The sequence below is a fragment of the Pongo pygmaeus genome, chromosome 11 (assembly GCF_028885625.2).
Source record: "Pongo pygmaeus isolate AG05252 chromosome 11, NHGRI_mPonPyg2-v2.0_pri, whole genome shotgun sequence".
Lineage (NCBI taxonomy): Eukaryota > Metazoa > Chordata > Mammalia > Primates > Hominidae > Pongo > Pongo pygmaeus.
Genome location: NC_072384.2, coordinates 96,697,270 through 96,720,394, shown reverse-complemented (window position 1 = coordinate 96,720,394; position 23,125 = coordinate 96,697,270). Strand labels below are relative to the sequence as shown.

The 23,125-nt window shown below is 36.0% G+C and overlaps 1 protein-coding gene and 1 non-coding gene across 17 annotated transcripts in view; one reads left to right on the top strand and one right to left on the bottom strand.

Annotated features, from left to right (window-relative positions):
- Positions 1–23,125, bottom strand: part of CCDC150 (coiled-coil domain containing 150) — a 94,298-nt gene that overhangs the window by 35,211 nt on the left and 35,962 nt on the right. For 13 of the 16 annotated variants that reach the window (XM_063647770.1, XM_054477072.2, XM_063647769.1 and 10 more), the window contains 4 exons: positions 22,300–22,424; positions 21,836–22,013; positions 21,205–21,273; positions 5,403–5,516 (listed from right to left, as the gene is read on the bottom strand). In XM_063647770.1, coding sequence (XP_063503840.1) covers positions 5,403–5,516; positions 21,205–21,273; positions 21,836–22,013; positions 22,300–22,424 — 486 coding nt within the window. The remainder of the gene's footprint in view (positions 1–5,402; positions 5,517–21,204; positions 21,274–21,835; positions 22,014–22,299; positions 22,425–23,125) is intronic. The other 3 variants (XM_054477079.2, XM_054477073.2, XM_054477081.2) reach the window with 1 other exon arrangement.
- On the top strand, positions 12,530–12,712 carry LOC129032261 (small Cajal body-specific RNA 16). The gene has a single exon (XR_008501276.1). It is a non-coding gene; the product is annotated as a small Cajal body-specific RNA 16 (non-coding RNA).

Here is a 23,125-nt window from a genome sequence, read left to right as displayed (position 1 = left end):
TTTTCATTATTCAAACAGCCTTTAATAATGACAGTTATTTTTTCATATCCTGTTGTTCTCAGACTATATCAGAAAAAAATAAGTACAAAATTTAAATTTTGGGCCATATTGGTACTTTCTTTATATGAGGGGCACCATTAAGTGATTGAAGATGGAATTTTCACTCTCCACAATCAATGCCAGTGTTAAATCTTAATAACAGGAAATATTGCCATATGTCAAAATCATCTTCATAAACCAAATGTGGAGATAATGCACACAAAGCAAATGTGACTGAAGACACAAACTCTTAATCACTCATAAGCTAACTAGCTGCACTATGGATCATTTGCAGTAAATCTAAAGTTCAACGTCTTATTAATGTTGGTAAGTATCTCATATTGACATTATTCACTATTTCTGGTTTATATTTGCTTATTCTGTGAATAACAGAACAGAGTGCCTTTTAGGCATTTTAAGCCAAAGAATTTTAGACTTTTGTTTTATGTTCAATTTTAGGTAAGCTGATAAAGATAAAACCCATGTATTAATTCACATAAGAGATATTCCTCACTATCTCCAACATGATTACAGCTATTCTTCAGTCACCACTTTGTAACATCCTTTAAGTGTGTGAACCTACCACACCTGCTTCTAAATAAAAGCAAAAACACATTCCAAACTAGATTACTATAATCTGTAACTCATATTTTCCTCTGTTCAAAATATTTTTTATGAGAAGGCAAACTAAGCTGCGCACAGTGGCTCACACTTGTAATCCCAGCACTTTAGGTGGCTGAGGTGGGAGAATCACTTGAGGCCAGGAATTCAAGACCAGTCTGGTCAACATAGCAAGACCCTGTCTCTACAAAAAAGTAAAAAATTAGCTGGGCATAGTGGTGCATGCCTGTAGTCCTAGTTACTTGAGAGGTTGAGGCAGGAGAATTGCTTGAACCCAGCTGGTCGAGGCTACAGTGAGCCGTGATGGTGCCATTGCACTCCAGCCTGGAAGACAGAGCAAGACCCCCATTTCAAAAAAAAAAAAAAAAAAAAAAGGCACAGTAGTCTGGAGCATTGTTTTCTCCTTAGCAGTTGCCTTGGCTAGAAGAATTTTCATTTTTGACATTCAACACTTGATAAAAATCTATGGAAAAGCCCTTGTATACCACCTACCGTAAAATCATACACCTTTAATATAAAAACTTATACCCAATATTAGGCTTTGGTGGATTATTAACTATTAGACCAAGTATTTGTCCTGTCAGAATTAATATTTATTTCATACATTCTTATACATATTCATAATTCAGTTTTTAAAAGTTTTAAAAATCACTGTGTTGCTCCCACTAAGGCAAAGGAAAATATGTTTTAAAAAGCATTTAGACCAGTAGAGTATTGGTTTCAAAATAACCTGAGCAAAATGTAGACTGCTATCAATAAATAGGAAACCCATGATGATAAATACATTATCAAAAATTAGTTCATCATCGATTAATTTTTGTGGAAAACACAGTGCTCTTTGCCAAAATATTATCTATTTTGGGAACTATGATACAAAATCATTCCATGAATGTAACATTACAATTTAGGATTATGTTGACCAAGTCTTCAGCAGCAAATAAATTGTAAGGATGGTCAATAATACCACAAAAGCAAAGCTACAAGAATTGAACAATGAGAACACATGGACACAGGAAGGGGAACATCACACACTGGGGCCTGTTGCGGGGTGGGGGGAGGGGGGAGGGATAGCATTTGGAGATATACCTAATGTTAAATGACGAGTTAATGGGTGCAGCACACCAACGTGGCACACGTATACATATGTAACAAACCTGCACGTTGTGCACATGTACCCTAAAACTTAAAGTATAATAAAAAAAAAAGCTTAATTATTTAAAATTCGATTCAAACTTCTACAAATTAAGATGTATCAGTGTGCTGTAAAGCATAGTAAGAACATATAAAAAACCAAGAACTAGAGTTAACCTAAAATATGCTAGCTCTAACAAATACTAAACACTCAAATATAACTATCTTCTTGAAATGGGGAAAGTTTTTTTTAAAGAATAACTTAAATTATCTGGGTCTTCTATAAAAGGTGACCAGAAATTTAAAAAATAATGGAGCTTTTTCCCTATCAATACAATTCCCTCTTTCAGGCAAAGGCATAAAGAAATTCCATTAATCTTTTAAATATACTTTTAAAACAATAATTTTCCCATTTTGCCACCAAAGAGAATGCTAATGTACTAAATGAAAACTGAGCAAAATCAAAATGTGATAATATTTGACAAAGGGTCACTTATTTAAATATTATGACACACAAAAAATAATTGTTCCAAGTTGCTAAGGGAAAGTGGATGTTAAGGCAGTTACTTAAATTACTGTTTACAGATTTAAATAGGCCCTGTACTTTCATCAACAGGAGACAAGAAATTAGAAACCACTTAAATGAGTGACTATCTCAGGTTTTGAGTTACAGAAGAGTGAACTGAAATTAACTTTTGCTTAAATACTCTTGGCAATATACTATAAACATTATTAGTATACAGAGCAAAACAGAAACTGGGGAATCACTTGAGAAACATCATACAGAGAAAGATACCAAACATTAGAATATCCATTTTAACTCAGAAACAGAAAGATACCAATCTGTGGAAAAGCAGGAAGTAAAAATAGGAAGAATTATCTTAAGATATGAAAGACAGGTTGCCAAAGATCAACAGTAAGCCATAAAATTATTTCTAAAATCATTTTTTAAATCTAGGTGAGCTGTACAAGTTAGCAGAAGCTGTTAGAAGAATACACAAAACCAGTAGGATACTGGCATCTCGGTAAAGCTATTTTATAAGCAGATTGTAAGCATTTTTTAAAGTTTTTGATTATTTTGAATTTTTTATTCAAAATATTTAACAACAGTATGACATGAGCCCCAGCAAATCAAACCAACTTAGACATCTGCATGAGTGTACACTGACAATGTTATCCTGGTTTTAAGAAATAATACATTTTAGTTCATTTTTAAATTTCAAGTCATTAAAGTCCCAGTTGTACAGGGAATTATATTTCTGTCCAGTGCTACAATTTTAAAATATATGTTTAAACCCCAAAAGAGAAGTGGGGAGGAAAATCATTCAAACTGAACTCAGGCATGGTAACCTTCCTACATTTGGATCTTTTCTCACTGTGGTTCCCTGCGTGACTGCCAGGGGTAATGGAATTAAATTGCACTATCACTACAGACTAAAATGGCAAAAACAAACAAACAAACAAACAAACCTGAAATTAGGAAATATGAAAGAAATAGCAGAGAATGATATTTATTATTGCAATATGACATTAATCCTTACTGCCTGGCAAAACAGACATGACCTTCTTTGTATTCTAGTCAATCAGTGTTTTTAAAGCACCTATTATGTATTAGGCATTATGCTAGGCAAAGGAATATAAAGATGAGTAACTACTGTTCTTGCATTAGAAGAGAGTGAATGCAGATGCATAAACAGGCCAATTTCTAATCAATTATTATTAGTAGTAATTATTCTGATATGGGTGTGCAGAGTATACTGTGGGATACCTACACTAGGAGAGATCCTCTTGGTATTGCAGGCCATGAGAGGTTAAGAACCTGCCCAGGTCACACAGTAAACGGAGGTTGAAACCAGGTCTATCTGAATTCAAGTTTGTGATGTTACACACACAACACACAGTCATGTGTATCTCCAAAAATCAATGAGGGGTTAGACCAGATGGCACTCTTTATAATTTCAAGTTTTAACTCTCAAAGAACAAAAATACACTGCCAGCATTGAATGACAATAGATTTAATGATATTGCTAAGATTCAAAAACAAATCCTGAAATCCCTAGCTCATTCCTCAAACTCATATAGCCAACCGAAGCATTTCCAGGCAGGCATGGTCAGAGACACTTCTCGGTGGAGACAGAACTGCAAGCTAGAATTGCATTATCTATGAGTCATCACTGGGAACCTGTAATCAAGACATGGTAGGCAGGCAAAAATCAACACTGACCAAATCACTGGCAAGATCTGTCAAAGTCATTAATAGGGTAAGGCTAGGCCTGCTCACTGGCAATGGATTCAGGAAAGAATCAGTCATACTGAGAATGTGGTCTCCCAAAGGAACCCAGCTGAGGCTGGCCAACCAGCAAAGGACATGGCTAAATCTTTAACTCTGCGGAGAGAGAGGGTTGGTCTGAAATAGTACCAGGGATTATAGCTAATGGATCTTGTCATTCCAATAGGCACTTACAGGCTTTTTTTTTTTTTCTCTGAGACAGTTCAGATACTAAGAATTCAATAAATGTTAGCTATCTGCTACACATTCTGTGTGTATTAATTTACTTAAGCTCAAATATCCACACAGTTATAGCCTTATTATCCTCATTTTAACAGATTAAGAAACTGAGGCTCAGAGAAGTTAAGGATCATACCCGAGGTCACAGCCAAAACTGAAAAATAGGAAATCTGGCTTGAAAACCATGACCATATAAGAAGATTTAGACTTAGTCTGTATAATTTTTCATAGCTGAAGTAATGAGCAGCTTATAACAGTTTGAAAGACTTTAGCTCAGGTTAAAACAGACTCACATCGGGGTCTTCTAGGAATTTTCAAAGATTATTTGCATGCTTAAAAGCAGTAATACTTTTTCATGTATTTGAAAGCACACAGGAAAATTATTAGCTACTTAACAGAATGACCATATCTTTAAATCCCCTTTACTTGGAGAAGATTTTTTTTTTTTTTTTGAGACGGAGTCTCGCTCTGCCGCCCAGACTGGAGAGCAGTGGCGTGATCTTGGCTCACTGCAAGCTCCGCCTCCCGAGTAGCTGGAACTACAGGCACCCACCACTATGCCTGGCCAATTTTTTCTATTTTTAGTAGTGACAGGGTTTCACCGTGTTAGCCAGGATGGTCTCAATCTCCTTTCCTCGTGATCCTCCTGCCTCAGCCTCCCAAAGTGCTGGGATTACAGGTGTGAGCCACCGCACCCCGCCTGGAGAAGGTATTTTAAGAACTGTACCGTTTATTTGTAATGCACTGACCTTGTCAAATAGCCTTCAGAAATCAGACTTATTACTGATTGCCTAATGGAGGAAACTGTCTGATGAGAAAAAAATCAAGTTTCTTGCTCATAATTTATGAAAGAGGAACTATTTTAAAACATCAGATATATTTGTATTTTTCCGTAACACAGATTGTTTGTGAAGGCAAATGTTTAATAAATCCCTTAAATTCTTGGTTTCTCAAATCACTACTGTTTGAATACTGTAAGAATCTCTGCTTAGATTTTTAATAATGAAAACACAAAGAAAACCCATCTCCTGACCTCTGGTTGTTGTTATTTCTGAACTCATTAGTCATTAATTGCTATTTAGACTGACCTTTTTATACCCACCCCATGGTAATCAGAAGTGACTTGCTGAAGTTCTAGGGAAGCCATTTGATCTGCCAGGTGCTTATTCTCTTCTTCAAGAGTCTGCAGGTTATGAGTTAACGTATTTATGTCTACCTTTAAAGAAACAAAAGTAAAAAAGAAACTATTTACGCCAGATCCAAAAAGTATTATCTTATTTTTAAAATGACAATTACAACTGTAAAATGGACAATATCTTCCATGTTTCCTTGCCTCTAAATATGGAGATATGACCAGTCAGTCTGATAGCTCTATGATTTTTTATTTTTTACTTTTTTGAGACGGAGCCTCGCTCTGTCACCCAGGCTGGAGTGCAGTGGTGTGATCTTGGCTCACTGCAACCTCTGCCTCCCGGGTTCAAGCGATTCTCCTGCCTCAGCCTCCTGAGTAGCTAGGATTACAGGCACGCGCCACCATGCCCGGCTAATTTTTGTATTTTTAGTCGAAACGGGCTTTCATCATGTTGATCAGGCTGGTCTCGAACTCCTGACCTTGTGATCTGCCCGCCTCAGCCCCCCAAAGTGCCGGGATTACAGACATGAGCCACAGCGTCCAGCCGCTCTATGATGTTTTTAAGAACCCTTTTCTCTGTGTGGTTTGTGGGTCTAACATTTTTTCTAAAAAGAACCCGTTTTCTCTCTTTTCCATTTTTTGAGTTTTTCTAGTTGCCCTCAGCAAAAGGGATATCGTAAATTATATAGTTCCCCTTTACTATAAGTTAAAGTCCTTCTGGTATTTACTTAAAATCAATTCAAGCTTATGAATATAGATGCGAAAATCTTCCGACCAGGAGCGGTGGCTCACGCCTGTAATCCCAACACTTTGGGAGGCTGAGGCAGGTAGATCACCTGAGGTCAAGAGTTCGAGACCAGCCTGACCAACATGGAGAACCCTCATCGCTACTAAAAATACAAAATTAGCCAGGCGTGATGGCACATGCCTGTAATCCCAGCTACTTGGGAGGCTGAGGCAGGAGAACTGCTTGAACCTGGGAGGCAGAGGTTGCGGTGAGCTGAGATCATACCATTGCACTCCAGCCTGGGTAACAAGAGTGAAACTCTATCTCAAAAAAAAAAAAAAAAAAATCTTCCACAAAATATTAGCAAAATGAACCCAGCAATATATAAAAAGATAACAAATTAGGACTAAGTGAAGCTCATCTCAGTAATGCAAAGCTCATTGAACATTCAAAATAAATCAGTATAATACACCGTTTCAATAGACTACAGAAGAAAACACATATAACCATCTCAATACTCACAGTAAAAGAATTTCATAAAATTCAACATCAATTCATTATAAAAACTCAGCAAACTAGAAATGAAAGGGAACCACCTCTAGTTGATTAAAAAAATGTATCCATAAAAATCCTACAGCTAATATCAATATTAATAGTGAAAAACTTTCCCCCTAAAACTGGGAAAAGGCAAAGGTATCCACTTTCACCACTCCTATTCCACATCATACAGGAGGCCATAGCTGGTGCAGTAAGGCAAGAAAAACATAATAAAAGCCATTAAGATTGGAAAAGGAGAAATAAAACTGTCTCTACTCGAGACATATGATTGTCTAAAAAGGAAATCCCAAAGAACCTCCAAAAATGATGCTAGAATAAGTGAGTGTGTCAAGGCTGAAGGATATAAGGGCAAATCTATTGTATTTCTATATATCAACAATGCACAATTGGAAATTCACATTTCATTAAAATGCCATTTAAAACAGTACTAATACTATGAAATTCTTTAAGTACAAATCTAACAAAATATGTCTAAGATATGATGTGCTGAAAATTATGAAATACTGAGAGAAATAAAAAACCAAAATAAAACAGAGAGATATACCATGTTCATGTACCGACATGTGTTGCATAACAATGTTTCAATCAATGACGGACCACATACACAACAATGGTTGGAGCAACAAGCTACACTATATAACCTAGGCATGTCACAGGCTCAAAATAATGGAGGAGAATCTGCCAAGCAAATGGAAAACAGAAAAAAGCAGGGGTTGCAATCCTAGTTTCTGAAAAAACAGACTTTAAACCAATAAAGACAAAAAAAGACAAAGAAGGGCATTACATAATGGTAGAGAGTTCAATTCAACAAGAACTATATCTTAAATATATATGCACCCAACACAGGAGCACCCAGATTCACAAAGCAAGTTCTTAGAGACTCTCAAAGAGACTTAGACCCCCACACAATAATAGTGGGAGATTTTAGCATTCCACTGACAATATTAAATCATGGAGACACAAAATGAACAAAGATATTCAGGATCTGAACTCAGCACTAGATCAAATGGAAATGACAGATATTTACAGATCTCCCCACCCCAAAACAACAAATATACATTCTTCTCATTGCCACATGGCACTTACTCTAAAATTGATCACATAATTGGAAGCAAAACACTCCTCAGCAAATGTGAAAGAACTGAAATTATAACAGTCTCTTGGGCCACAACACAATCAAATTAGAATTCAAGACTAAGAAATTCATTCAAAACCACACAACTCCATGGAAATTGAACAACCTGCTCCTGAATGACTCCCAGGTAAATAATGAAATTAAGGCAAAATTCAATAAGTTATTTGAAACTAATGAGAAAAAAGAGATAACATACCTGAATCTGTGGGACACCGCTAAGGCACTATGAAGAGGAAAATGTATAGCACAAAATTCCTACATCAAAAAATTAGATCTCAAGTTTACAACCTAACTTCACAACTAAAGGAACTAGAGAATAAAGAGCAAACAAATCTCAAAGCTAGCAGAAGACAAGAAATAATCAAAATCAGAGGTGAACTGAAGGAGATAGAGACACAAAAACCATTCAAGAGATCAACAAATCCAGGAGCCGTTTTTGCTTTGTTTTTGAGATGCAGTCTTGCTCTGTTGCCCAGGCTGGAGTGCAGTGGCGCAATCTCAGCTCACTACAACCTCTGACTCCCGGGTTCAAGCAATTCTTCTGCCTCAGTCTCCTGAGTAGCTGGGACTACAGGCCCATGCCACCATGCCTGGCTAATTTTTGTATTTTTAGTAGAGACGAGGTTTCACTATTTTGGCCAGGCTGATCTCGAACTCCTGACCTCATGATCCACCCACCTCGGCCTCGGCCTCCCAAAGTGCTGGGATTACAGGCGTGAGCCACCGTGCCCAGCCCAGGAGCTGTTTTTTAAAAAAATAAAATAAAATAGATAGACGTCTAGCTAGACTAATAAATAAGAAAAGAGAAGTTTCAAATAAACACAATCAGAAATGATAACGGAGATATTACCACTGACCCCACAGAAATACAAACAACCATCAGAGAATATTAAAAACACCTCTATGCACATAAACTAGAAAATATAGAAGAAACAGATAAATTCCTAGATATATACACCCTCCCAAGAATTAACCAGGAAGAAGAAATTGAATCCCTGAACAGACTAATAACGAGTTCAGAAATTGAGGCAGTAACAAATAGCCTAGCAACCAGAAAAAGCCCAGCATCAGATAGATTCACAGCTGAATTCTATCATAGGTACAAAGAAGAGCTGGTACCATTTCTACTGAAATGATTCCAAAAAACTGAAAAGGAGTGACTACTCTCTAACTTATTCTATGAGGCCAGCAGCATCCTGATACCAAAACCTGGCGGAGATACAACAACAAAAAAAAGAAAACTTCAGGCCAATATCCTCGATGAACATTGATGCAAAAATCCTCAATGAAATACTGGCAAACTGAATCCAGCAGCATATCGAAAAGCTTATCTGCCATGATCAAGTAGGCTACATCCCTGGGATGCAAGGTTAGTTCAACATATGCAAATCAATAAATGTGATTCATCACATAAACAGAACTAAAGAGAAAAACCACATGATTATCTCAATAGATGCAGAAAAGGCCTTCAATAAAATTCAACATCCCTTCATGTTAAAAACTCAATAAACTAGGTATTGAAGGAACATACCACAAAATAATAAGAGCCATCTATGACAAACCCACAGCCAATATCATACTGAATTGGCAAAAGGTAGAACCATTTCGCTTGAAAACCAGCACAAGACAAGCATGCCCTCTCTCACTACTCCTACGCAACATAATATTGGAAGTTCTGGCCAAGGCAATCAAGAAAGAGAAAGAAATAAAGGGTATTCAAATAGAAAAAGAGGAAGTCAAACTATCCCTCTTTGCAGATGACATGATCCTATATCTCAAAAACCCTATCGCCTCAGCCCCAAAGCTTCTTAAGCTGATAAGCAACTTCAGCAGTCTCAGGATACAAAATCAATGTGCAAAGATCATTAGCATTCCCATACACCAACAACAGTAAAGCTGACAGCCAAATCATGACTGAACTCCCATTCACAGTTGCCACAAAAAGAATAAAATACCTAGGAATACAGCTAACTAGGTAGGTGAAAGGTCTGTACAAGAAGAACTACAAAATAGAATGGCAATCATTAAAAAGTCAGGAAACAACAGGTGCTGGAGAGGATGTGGAGAAATAGGAACACTTTTACACTGTTGGTGGGACTGTAAACTAGTTCAACCCTTGTGGAAGGCAGTGTGGTGATTCCTCAGGGATCTAGAACTAGAAATACCATTTGACCCAGCCATCCCATTACTGGGTATATACCCAAAGGACTATAAATCATGCTGCTATAAAGACACATGCACACGTATGTTTATTGTGGCACTATTCACAATAGCAAAGACTTGGAACCAATCCAAATGTCCAACAATGATAGACTGGATTAAGAAAATGTGGCACATATACACCATGGAATACTATGTAGCCATAAAAAATGATGAGTTCATGTCCTTTGTAGGGACATGGATGAAACTGGAAATCATCATTCTCAGTAAACTATCGCAAGAACAAAAAACCAAACACCGCATATTCTCACTCATAGGTGGGAACTGAACAATGAGAACACATGGACACAGGAAGGGGAACATCACACTCTGGGGACTGTTGTGCGGTGGGGAGAGGGGGGAGGGATAGCTTTAGGAGATATACCTAATGCTAAATGATGAGTTAATGGGTGCAGCACACCAGCATAGCACATGTATACATATGTAACTAACCTGCACATTGTGCACATGTACCCTAAAACTTAAAGTATTATAATAATACATAAATAAATAAATAAAAATAAATTTAAAAAAAACACTGCTGAAAGAAATGAGAGATGACACTAACAAATGGAAAAACATTCCATGCTCATGGATAAGAAGAATCATGTCATTAAAATAGCCATACTGCCCAAAGCAATTTACAGATTCAGTGCTATTCCCATTAAACTACCATTGACATTCTTCACAGAACTAGAAAAAACTATTTTAAAATTTATATGGAACCAAAAAAGAGCCTGAACAGCTAAGAAAATCCTAAGCAAAAAGAACAAAGCTGGAGGTACCACGCCACTCAACTTCAAATTATACTACAGGGCTACAGTAACCAAAACAGCATGCATGGTACTGGTACAAGAACAGACACATAGACCAATGGAACAGAATAGAGAACCCAGAAATAAGACCACACACCTTTGGTTATCTGACCTTCAACAAACCTGACAAAAAAAGCAATGGGGAAAGGATTCCCTGTTAAATAAATGGGACTGGGATAACTGGCTAGCTATATGCAGAAGATGGAAACTGGACCCCTTTCCTATGCCACATACAAAAATTAACTCAAAATAGCTTAAGGATTTAAATATAAAACCCAAAACTATAAAAACCCTGGAAGACAACCTAGGTAATACTATTCAGAACATAGGCACGAGCAAAGATTTCATGACAAAGACATCAAAAGCAATCGCAACAAAAGCAAAAATTGACAAATGGGATCTAATTAAACTAAAGAGCTTCTGCATAGCAAAAGAAACTATCAAAAGAGTAAACAGACAGTCTACAGAATGGAAGACTATACATCTGACAAAGGTCTAATATCCAGCATCTATAAGAACTTAAATTTACAAAAAGACAACCTCATTAAACAGTGGGCAAAAAGCATCAACAGACACTTCTTAAAAGACATAAATGTGGCCAACAATCATATTAAGAAAGCTCAACATCACTGAACATTAGAGAAATGTAAATCAAAACCACAATGAGATACCATCTCACACCAGTCAGAATGAGTACTATTAAAAAGTCAAAAAATCAAAAAATAACAGATGCTGGTGAGGTTGTGGAGAAAAAGGAACACTTGCACACTGTTGGTGGGAGTGTAAATTAGTTCAACCATTGTGGAAGACAGTGTGGTGATTCCTCAAAGTCCTGAAGACAGAAATACCATTTGACCCAGCCATCTCATTACTGGGTATATACCCAAACGAATATACATCATTCTATTATAAAGATACATGCATGTGTGTATGTTCACTGGAGCACTATTCACAACAGCAAATACATGGAATCAACCTAAATGTTCATCAATGATAGACTGGATAAAGCAAATGTGGTACATATACACCATGGAATACTATGCAGCCATAAAAAAGAATGAGATCATGTCCTCGTGATCATGGATGGAGCTGGGGGCCATTATCCTTAGCAAACTAACACTGGAACAGAAAACCAAATGTTGCATGTTCTAAGTGGGAACTAGATGAGAATATATGGATACACAGAGGAGAACAACACGTACTGGGTGTGTCAGAGGGTGGAGGGTGGGTAGAGGGAGAGGATCAGGAAAAATAATAATATCTGGGTGATGAAATAATCTGCATAACAAATCCTCGTAACACACATTTACCTATGTAACAAACCTGCACATGTACACTGAACTTAAAAGTTAAAAAAAATAACCTAGGTGTGACCACTGAGGTTTGTGTAAGTACTCTCTATTGCATGACAACAAAACTGCCCAGAGATGCATTTCTGAGAATGTATCTCCATCATTAAGTGACAACCTAACTGTATTAGAAGGTGCAATATTGCTGAGATGTTAACTCTAATTTCAGTTGAATCCCCACAAAACATCATTAAGGTCATTCTAAAACACATATGAAAGAGCAAACGAACTAAAATAGCTAAAACACTTTAGGAAAATAACACTGTTGGAGGACTCTACCTAATTTCACAATTTATTATAAAGCTACAATAATCATAGTCTGTGGAAAGGCTCCTGTGTTGTTGAACTTGCCCAGTTGTGGGTGCAGCCATGTACCAGGCAGCCCAAGCCTGACATAAAGTAAATTCCCAGGAGAAGTCTTTCCTGGGTTTTGAATTTGCAGTAACAGGTGTAAGCATTCCAGCAGCAGTTTGTTGATCATGTGATATCAGAAATGAAAGCTAAAGGAGAGTTGCCAACTGTGGGAATGAGTGTAAAAGACATGCCCCAAAACATACATAAGTAAACTGTTGAAAGCAAGAGACACAAAATCTTGAAAGTATCAAGAGAGGAGTGGCTCCTGATGTACAAGATAATCTCAGCAAGATTAACAGCTGATTTCTCATCAGAAAGTTGAGGCCAGAAGGCAGTGGGATGACATATTCAAAATGCTGAAAGAAAAACATTCAACCATGAATTCTAAATTCAGCAAACCTATCCTTCAAAAACAACAAAGAAATTAAGACATTCCCAGATAAATAAAAATGGAAATAATTCATACAAGAGCTTTTCTTCTAGTTTAAACACACTCTTGAGAAGGTGGTTCTTCAGACTTCACCTAAAATGTGGAGTAATTTCTCCAGGTCCCCATTTTTGGTGGGGTTTGGATTGTGAAGCTAGAAAGCATATGCTGTAAGAAATACTAAAGGAAGTTCTTTAGGCTAAAATAAAAGGGCACTAGACAATATCTGGAATCCACATAAGAAATAAAAGGTAACAGTAAAGGTAGCAACACAGGTGTATATAAAAGGTAGTATATATTTTTGTTTGTAATTCTTTTTGTTACCTATAAACCAAAATATAGAATAAAAGAAATGATAAGGGAGTTAAAATGGTGAACTAGAAATATATATATTTGACATAAAAGATGGCACTAATTGAGAAATAGAGGAATAAAAAGCAAAAAATGAAACAAAAAAAGCAAAACGGCAGATATAAATCCTACCTTAATAGTAATTATATTAAATACAAATGGATTAAACCACTGCAATTACAAAGCACAGAGATAGGCAAAATTAGTTTTTAAAAAAACAACTATATGCTGTTTATAAAATATACACTTTAGATTCAAAGACAGAAATGCGGTTGAAAGCAAAAGGATGGAAAATATATACCATATAAATTAAACAGTAATCTAAAAAGAGCTAGAATGACTGTACTAATATTAGACAAAATAGACATTAAGAAAAAACTGGTGAGATAAAGGGCATTATACATCGAAAAAGTGTTTACCCATCAAGAAGATGCATCATTTATAAATATATATGCACCTAACAGAGGCCACAAATATATGAAGCAAAAAATGACAGTATTGAAGGAACAAATAAATAATTTAACAGTAATAGTTGGAGACTTCAATACCCCATTTTCATTAATCAACAGAACAACTGGACAGAAGATTAATGTGGAAACAGAAGACATGAACAACACTATAAACCAAGTAGACCTAACGGACACCTATAGAACAATCCTCCCAATAATAGCAAAATACACATTTTTCTCAAATGCACATGGAACATTCTTCAGGGTATATCCCTGTTATACTATAAAACAACTCTCAATAAATCTGAAAGGACTGATATCATGCAAAGTATGTTCTCCCACCATAATGGAATAAAATTAGAAATCAATAAAAGAATATTTGGGGAATTCACATATGGGAATAAACTAAACATGTCACTTCTAAACAACCAATGGGTCAAAAAAGAAATCTCAAGGGAAATTAAAGAACAGTTTGAGATAAACAAAAATGAAAACACAAAATAACAAAACATCTCATATGCAGCTAAAGCAGTGCAGAGAGGGAAATTTATAGCTGCAGAAACTTATTTTTTATGGGCACTCCCCTGAACCAGAATAGGTTCAGAGTGACTCCTATAGGCACTTACATTTAAAAAATGAAATATTTCTCAATCAATAACCTAAGCTTATCTTTAGAAACTAGAAAAAGAAAAGCAAATTAAACCCCAAGCAAACATAAAGAAGATAACAGTAAGGATTAACGCAGAAATAAGATAGAGAAAAATCTATAAAAACTTCCACAAGTTGGTTCTCTAGAAAGATCAACAAAATTGACAAACCTTTAGCTGGACTAAACAAGAACAAAATACAGGAGACACAAATTATTAAAATTAGAAATCAAAGAGAGAACTCTGCTACTGACCTTACAGAAAGAAAGACAAGGGGCTACTCTGAAAATAGTATGCTAACAAATTAGATAGCCTAGATGAAATGGACAAATTCCTAGAAAGAACCAAACTACTGAAACTGACTCATATTAAGGTAGAAAATCTGCATAGACCTATAAGAATAAAAATAATAAACCAAACAAAAAAACAAAACCTTCTACATACAAGAAAGCCCAGAACCAGATGGCTTCACTGGTAAATGCTACAAAATATTCAAAGAAGAATTAACCCCAAGCCCTCACAAACTCTTCCCAACAATAGAAATGGAGGGAATACTTACCAAATCATTTTAAGAGACCAATATTATCTTGATACCAAAACCAAAAAGATTACAAGAAAATAAAACTACAGAACAGTATCTCTTATGAATATAGATGCAAAAAATCTTAACAAAATACTAGCAAACCTAATGCAACAACATATAAAAAGGACAACATGACCAAATAAAATTTATCCAAGGAATACAAGCTTAGTTTTGCACTTCAAGTCAATCACTGTAATACACCATAGTAATAGAACAAAGAACAAAACCCACAAAATCATCTCAAGAGACATAGCAAAAGCATTTAACAAAATTCAACATATTTTCATGACAAAAATTCCCAACAAACTGAGAATAGAAGGGAATTTTCTAATCCTGATGAAGCGCATTGAAAAAACCCCACAGTTGACATCATACTTAATGGTGACAAACTAAAAGCTTTCCCCCAAAGATCAGAAACAAGACAGAGATGTCTGCTCTCACCAATTCTATTCAATACTGCACTGGAGATTCTATCAGGCAATTATATACGAAAACGAAATAACAGGCAGCCAAATTGGAAAGGAAGAAGTGAAACTATCTCTATTACAAATAGACATAGCAAATAGAGAGCCCAGGAGTTCGAGACCAGCCAGGCAACAGAACAAAACTCCGTCTCTACAAAAAATAACTATCTCTATTACAAATAGAGATAATTTATAGAGATATAGTTTATAGAGATAGTTATAGAGATGACACTATCTTATACAGTAGTCCTCACTGTCATTGATAGGTTCTTGGAGACTGCAACTTTAAGTGAAATGATAATGTATAACAAAATCCATTTTTTTCTTATCAACATCATAACACAACACTGAATGAAATGATGTTATTCAAGGACCTGCTGTATGTCGTTTCACTTGAAGTTGAAACCTAAGAACCTACTGATGACATTAAGTGAGGACATACTTTATACAGAAAATATACAACAAATTGTATTATTGAGATTGTAATACTCTTCAAATTGATCTACAGATTCAATGTAAACCTTACCAAAATTCCAGCTGTTCTTTTTTACAGAAATGGAAAGTCTGGTCCTAAAATTCATATAGAAATGCAATGACCCAGAATGACTAAAACAATCTTTAAAAAACAACAACAACAACAACAAAAAAAGTTGGAAGATTCACATTTAGACGTCAAAACTTCCTACAAAACAATAGTAATCAAGACTGTGTGGTATTAGCATAACGACAGACATATAGATCAATGCAAGATAATTAAGAGTCTAGAAATAAACTTACATATCTATGATTAATTGATTTTTGACAGGGGAGTGAAAACTATTCCATAGAAAGACTGAATGATCTTTTCAACGAACAGTGTTGGGAAAATTGCATATCTATAGCCAAAATAATGAAGTCAAACCCTTACCTCATAGCACATATAAAATAAACTCAAAGTGGATCAAAGACCTAAATTAATACATGAAACTATAAAAAAATTTAAAATACAAAAAAGGTATAAATCTATATGATCTTGAGTTAGGCAAGAGTTTCTCAAATATAATACTAAAACACAAACAATCCAAGGAAACACAGATAAACCAAACTTAAAATTTTTTAAACTTTTATGCATCAAAGGACATTATCAATGTAAAAATACAACCCACAGAATGGGAGAAAATACCTGCAAATCACATCTGATAAGGTTGTAGTATCTAGAATATGTAAAGAACTCATACAAGTTGATAATTAAAAAGATAATCCGTTTTAAAAACAAAGGATCTGAATAGACATTTCTCTAAAGAAGATATACAAATGGCCAGTAAGCACACAAGAAGCTGCTTAACATCATTAGTTATTATGGAAATGCAAATCAAAACCACAATGAGGTACCACTTCACACCCATTAGGATGGCTATAATGAAACACAAAATAAGTGTTTGTGAGGATGTGGAGAAACGGGAACTTTTGTACATCGCTGGTAAGAATGTAAAATGGTTTAGTGCTGTGGAAAACTGGTGATTCCTCAGAGTTAAGCATAAAATTATCGTGTGACCCAGAAATTCCACTGTTAAGATATATATATCACAAAGAATTGAAAAGGGGTACTGAAATATATGTATATACAGGTTCATATCAGCACTAGTCACAATAGCTAAAAGGTAAAATCAGTGCAAATGTTCTTTGACAGATGGACAGATAAACAAATTTGGTGTGTGTGTGAGTGTGTGTGTGTGTGCACATACATACATACAATTACCATTACTCAGCCATAAAATGAAGTACTGATACGTACTACAATGTTGAAGAACCCCAAAAGTATCATGCTAAGTAAAAGAAGCCACACACAAAAGATCAAATATTGTATGATTATATTTATATAAAATATCCAGAATAGGTAAATCCATAGAGACAGAATGCCAACTAGTTGTTGTTAGGGCCTGGGAGAAGGAGGGAATGGGGAGTGACTGCTTAACTAGTACAGGGTTTCCTTTTGGGGTGATGAAAATATTTTGAATCTAGACAGAGGCAGTGGTGGCACCACACTGCAAATGTACTGAATACCACTGAATTGTTCACTTTAAAATGGCTAATTTTAAATTATGTGAATTTCACCTCAATTAAAAAACCACAGTGAGATATTTCACACCCACTAGGATGGGTATTTTAAAAATGTGAACAATAACAAGTGTTAGTAAGGATGTGGAGACACTGGAACTCTCAAACATTGCTGGTGGGATTATAAAATGGTGTAGCCACTTTGGAAAAGAGTTTGGCAGTTTCTCAAAATGATAAACATGGAGTAATCATATGACCCAGTAGTTCCACTCCTAGGTTATACCTCGGACAACTGAAAACATATGTTTACACAAAAAAATTGTATACAAATGCTCACAGAATCATTAATACCCAAAAAGTTGAAACAACCTGAAAGCCCACCAATGGAGAAATTTAAAAAGGTACTAGGCTGGGCATGGTGGCTCACGCCTGTAATCCCAGCAATTTGGGAGTCTGAGATATCTGGGCAGACTGCTTGAGCCCAGGAGTTCGAGACCGGCCAGGCAACATAACAAAACTCCGTCTCTACAAAAAATAAAAAAATTAGCTGAGTGTGGTGGCATGCATCTGCAGTCCCAGCTACTCAGGAGGCTGAGGTGGGTGGGAGGATCACCTGAGCCTGGGGAGGTTGAGGCTGCAGTGAGCTGTGATTGTGCCACTGCCCTGCAGCCTGGGCGACAGAGTGAGACCCTGAAAAAAAAAATGAAATGAACCCTGAACAATACCTTGCATGATACATAAAAATTAACTTGAAATGGATCATAGACTTACTATAAAACCTAAAACTATAAGACTTCTAGAGGACAACAAAAAAGAAAATTGTGGTGATCCTAGGTTAGGCAAAAATTCAAAAAGTATGGTCCACAAAATTTTTAAAATTGATCATTAGTCTTCATTAAAATTTAAAACTTCTGCTCTTTGAAAGAAAATGAAAAGACAAGTCATAAAATGGAAGAAGATATCTATAAAACACATATCTGACAAAAGACTTGTATATATACAAACAGTAAAAATATTTTTAAGATTATAAGAATATGTTTTAAAACCTCTGAAAACTCCAGAAAAACAACTGAATTTAAAATGGTTAAAAGATTTGATGAGATACTTCAATTTGTAATGGCAAATAAGTGCAGGAAAAGAAGCTCAATATTATTAGTCATTGGAGAAATGCAAATTACAACCACAGTGATAACGCTGCTACACACAAATTCTAATAGATAAAACTAAAAAACTGACAACCAAGTGCTGGTGACAATGTAGAGAAACTGGAACTCATAAATTACTGATAGAAATGTAAGATGGTACAGATTGTTTGAAAAACAGTTGAGCAGTTTGTTATTATGTTAAACATACATTTATCACAGGAACCAGAAATCCAACTCTTGATATTTACCCAACAGAAATACATATGTGCATATTTGAATATTTATAGAGGCTTTATTAACTGCCAAAATCAGGAAACAAACCAAATGTCCTTCAGTTGGTGAATGGATAAAGAAACTGATACATCCAGGCAATGGAGCAGATTATTGACACACAACATGGATGAATCTCAAATGACTTATGCTAAATGAAAGAAATTAAATTTAAAATGCTACATACTGTATGATTCTATTTATATGACACTCTGGATAATTTATAACTACAGGGACAAAAAAAAAACAGATCTGTGGTTGCCAGGGGAAGGAGGTGGAAGAAGGCATTGATTACAAAAGGGCACAAGGGAACATCCTCAGGGTGACAAAAATGTTCTATATTTTGATTTTGGTGGTGGTTACATGATTGTATGTGTCAAAATTCACAGAACTATACACTAAAAAAGGGTGAATTTCACTGTATGTAAATTATAACAATTAACCTGACTTTTTAAAAAAGCATAGCGTTAAAAGAACACATATTTAAAAAATCAATTTATATACCACAAAATGAGATTTTCTATAAGCATTATCATTTGGCTTCATAGAATGTCTCCAATGAGCAAGTATCTTTCAGCACCAGGAACTTACACTTAGTCTACATTAAGATGAATGAAACCAGACAAGCAAAATAATAATGCTATGTTTTTATCCCAAACATATTCACAGCATTTGCCTTGGCCATGTAACATTCACTAACTTTTTTATGAGACAGAGTCTCACTCTGTCACCCAGGCTGAAATGCAGTGGTGCAATCTTGGCTCACTGCAACCTCCACCTACGAGGTTCAAGCAATTCTCATGCCTCAGTCACCCGAGTAGCTGGGATTACAAGTGTGCGCCACCGCACCTGGTTAATTTTTTTTGTATTTTTAGTAGAGACAGGGTTTTGCCTTGTTGGCCAGGCTGGTCTCAAACTCCTGGCCTCAAGTGATCTGCCCGCCTCAGCCTCCCAAAGTGCTGGGATTAAAGGTGTGAGCCACCACGCCCGCTTTCATTCACTAACATTTTTAAGCAAAAAGCATTACTGAATTTAATAGTAGTCACCAATTTTCCCAATTTTAGAAAGCATGGTTGAGGTCAAATTGATACCACCAAAGTCCTTGCCACAGGAAGTCAGCTTCATTTGAGGATTTTTAGGGTGGACTATTTTCATATCACTAGAACCAGAGAAAGCACCTGCTAGCTTGGTGGTAACTGCATTTGAGCTCAGGCTCAAACTCTAGCATTTCTCCTCTCTCCAATCCTTAAATTAAAAGTTTACATGTATTTGTATTTGTATTATGGTAATACAAATGCTACTTGGGCAAACCAGAAGCAAAGAAACAGTCAAGGCTTGACGACTATACCCAACACCTATTGCTGGATTTCTTGTCTAAGTGAGCTAATAACTCCTTGCTGTTCCAGATATATTCTCCAGATGACAGTGATACATAATCTTTACTCTCTTCAAAATTTGAAACACAAACAGCAATGTTTTAAAGATTGGTTCTTGTTTAATTTTAATAAGGATTTCATTTGTTTCTCTGGACATTCTACTGTTTTAGAACCCAGAAAATGGTACCTTGAAGATAAAGTGGCAGGTGCTGATAGGTACTTAGGCAGCCTTAGTTTTTTTTTTTTTTTTTTCTTTTTGACAGGGAGTCTTGCTCTGTCGCCCAGGATGGAGTGCAATGGCACAATCTCTGCTCACTGCAACCTCTGCCTCCTGGGTTCAGGCGATTCTCCTGCCTCAGCCTCCCGAGTAGCTGGGATTACAGGCGCCCACCACCACGCCCAGCTAATTTTTGTATTTTAGTAGAGATGGGGTTTCACTATGTAGGTTGAGCTGGTCTCAAACTCCTGACCTCAAATGATCCACCCGCCTTGGCCTCCCAAAGTGCTGGGATTACAGGCGCAAGCCACCTCACCCAGCCTTTAGTTTTTTATTTAAAAACAGCCTAGTCAGCAATCATCTCTTTGCCTCTCACAGGCCCATTAGCTAACTCTCAGGTGACTTCTTGGCTAGAATCCTCAGTTAACACTAGGGCCAGAGGCAGTGATGACTCACTGGCAAACATCAGATGCTCAACAAGAAAATGTTCCCCAGAAACAACCTTCTGCTACAGTGACTGGTATGCTTTGAGTGGCATCCAGCTTCATAGCTCTCCTTTCCCTGCAGCTTGGTATTCCTCAGCCATCTCCTCATTAAGATAAGCTGATACAGTAGTCAGCAATACAGAAGGAAATATAGTGAAATATCAGCAAGTAAAATGTAAAATACCTTGTTTTTAGCTAATTCCTTTTCCAAATTGCATCTTTCTTGCGCTATTTCTTTTTCTGTTTTATTAACCTGCCCAAGGGGGATGGGAAAAAAAAAGAAATAGGTCAATTTTATAGCAGCTGACAGGCTCCACTATAGTACACATATTCTGTATGTCAATTAATACCTACACTGCAGAGATAGCACATCCTCTCAGAAAAGGGGTCAATCAGGGAGTCTCTGAGGCAGAGCAGACTTCACAAATTGCCCTGAAATTAGAAAGACATGTCTGCATGTCAGACTCTGCTGGTTCCTTCCTAAGTAGGAAGACAGGGCTGTTCCCCCTTAACCTTCACTGTCCCACTCCTTCAGGGGAAATCAATTTTTAAAATCTGACCCCTTAACTAACACGAGGATGTGTGAATTACTAGTTAACATTCACTAACGCTGGATAAGTATATACTGTTCTATTTGGCACAGACTACTTCACATGCTAAAAGGCATAGGTTAGCCACCTAAAGATTCTTTATTGGGCAACTCAGACAAACTGCATCTGGGTTTTATTTCTTTTCTTGTCTTTTGCATTTAGAATGCAATTTTAAAACATCATCACACCACAACGAGAAGATAATGTAAATTTGCTTCTACCTACCTCCCTCTGAAATCTATCTTTCTCCTCTAGCAGAGACTTCTTCTCTTGCATTGATGCTTCCAATTCACCTCGCAATCTTGCAATAGTTGATTCTAGCAGCTCTTTTTGCACAGTTGTTCTCTTTTCAGCATCCTGTGCTTTCTGGATACACTGGTTATGCTCAAGGATTAAATGATCCCTGCAGGAAGAGAACAAGAACATATGAAAGCTAAATTAGAGTTCTAATTTAACAGAAAGAGCAATTAAATGTTCTTATAGAACATATTTCCTGACTGAGAGTAGTTACCAAAATGTTCTAACAAAACTAGTTTCTTGAGGGCAGAGTCTTTATTTTAGCTCTGTGGCTGGCCCAAAAAATGCAGAATCAAATGTTTTCATTGACGATAAGACTGAGACGGACACATGATAAGAAACACACATGCAAGAACAAAAGATGTATAAGAAGTTGCCCATAATTTACTTACAGATGTGCTTGGAGTTGGGTTTTCTCATTCTGAACAGTCTGTAGTTCATTTGTGATACTAGCATGGGCTGCATCCAGCAATAAGTTTTGTTCTTGAAATGTCTGCGACATCATTTTCTGCTCTACCTGAGTGTTAAAAGCAATATTAGAAGTTGAAGCTCCAGAAAGTCTTTTGATAGGGTGTCATTTGGAGTAACTGATCAAAAACACTGAACTAACTTAAAAAAACAAGTTTCATTTACATAAATAAAACCTCTTTTTAAAACAATTTATTTCAATGCCCAGTTTCTCTTTGTCCTCCTCTGAGTTGACTAGTTCTATCATTTTATAGCTCCACTAGCCAATAGTCAAGATGCATTATTTACCCAGCCTGCTGAAAAATTATAAAACTCCTAATACCAACAAATTTTTAAATATAGAAAATTATATTACAATTATTTTTGGTATTTTAAAATTTCAATATGGTACTTTATTTTTAAAAGTAAAACAATATAAATGTATATAAAGTGAAAAGATCCTTTCCTCTCTATCTGCACTTCCCCTCCAAATAATCCCACATTCTAAGGATTATCATGTTTAACAGTTTGCTGTGAATTCTTTTAAGACTATCTTAAATTGCACTCAGATAATGTTACAGCAGAAGCACTATAACTGTTTTACATAATTTATTTTCTCTGGCTCACCATTTTGGAATTATCAAAACATGACATTTTTATGTACCATATACCCCTACAAATAATCCATAAAGTTTTTGCAAATACAGGACATATCAACAATTAGTTTTATAAATACTTTTTTAAAAACTTTTATTTTAACAATATTTGATT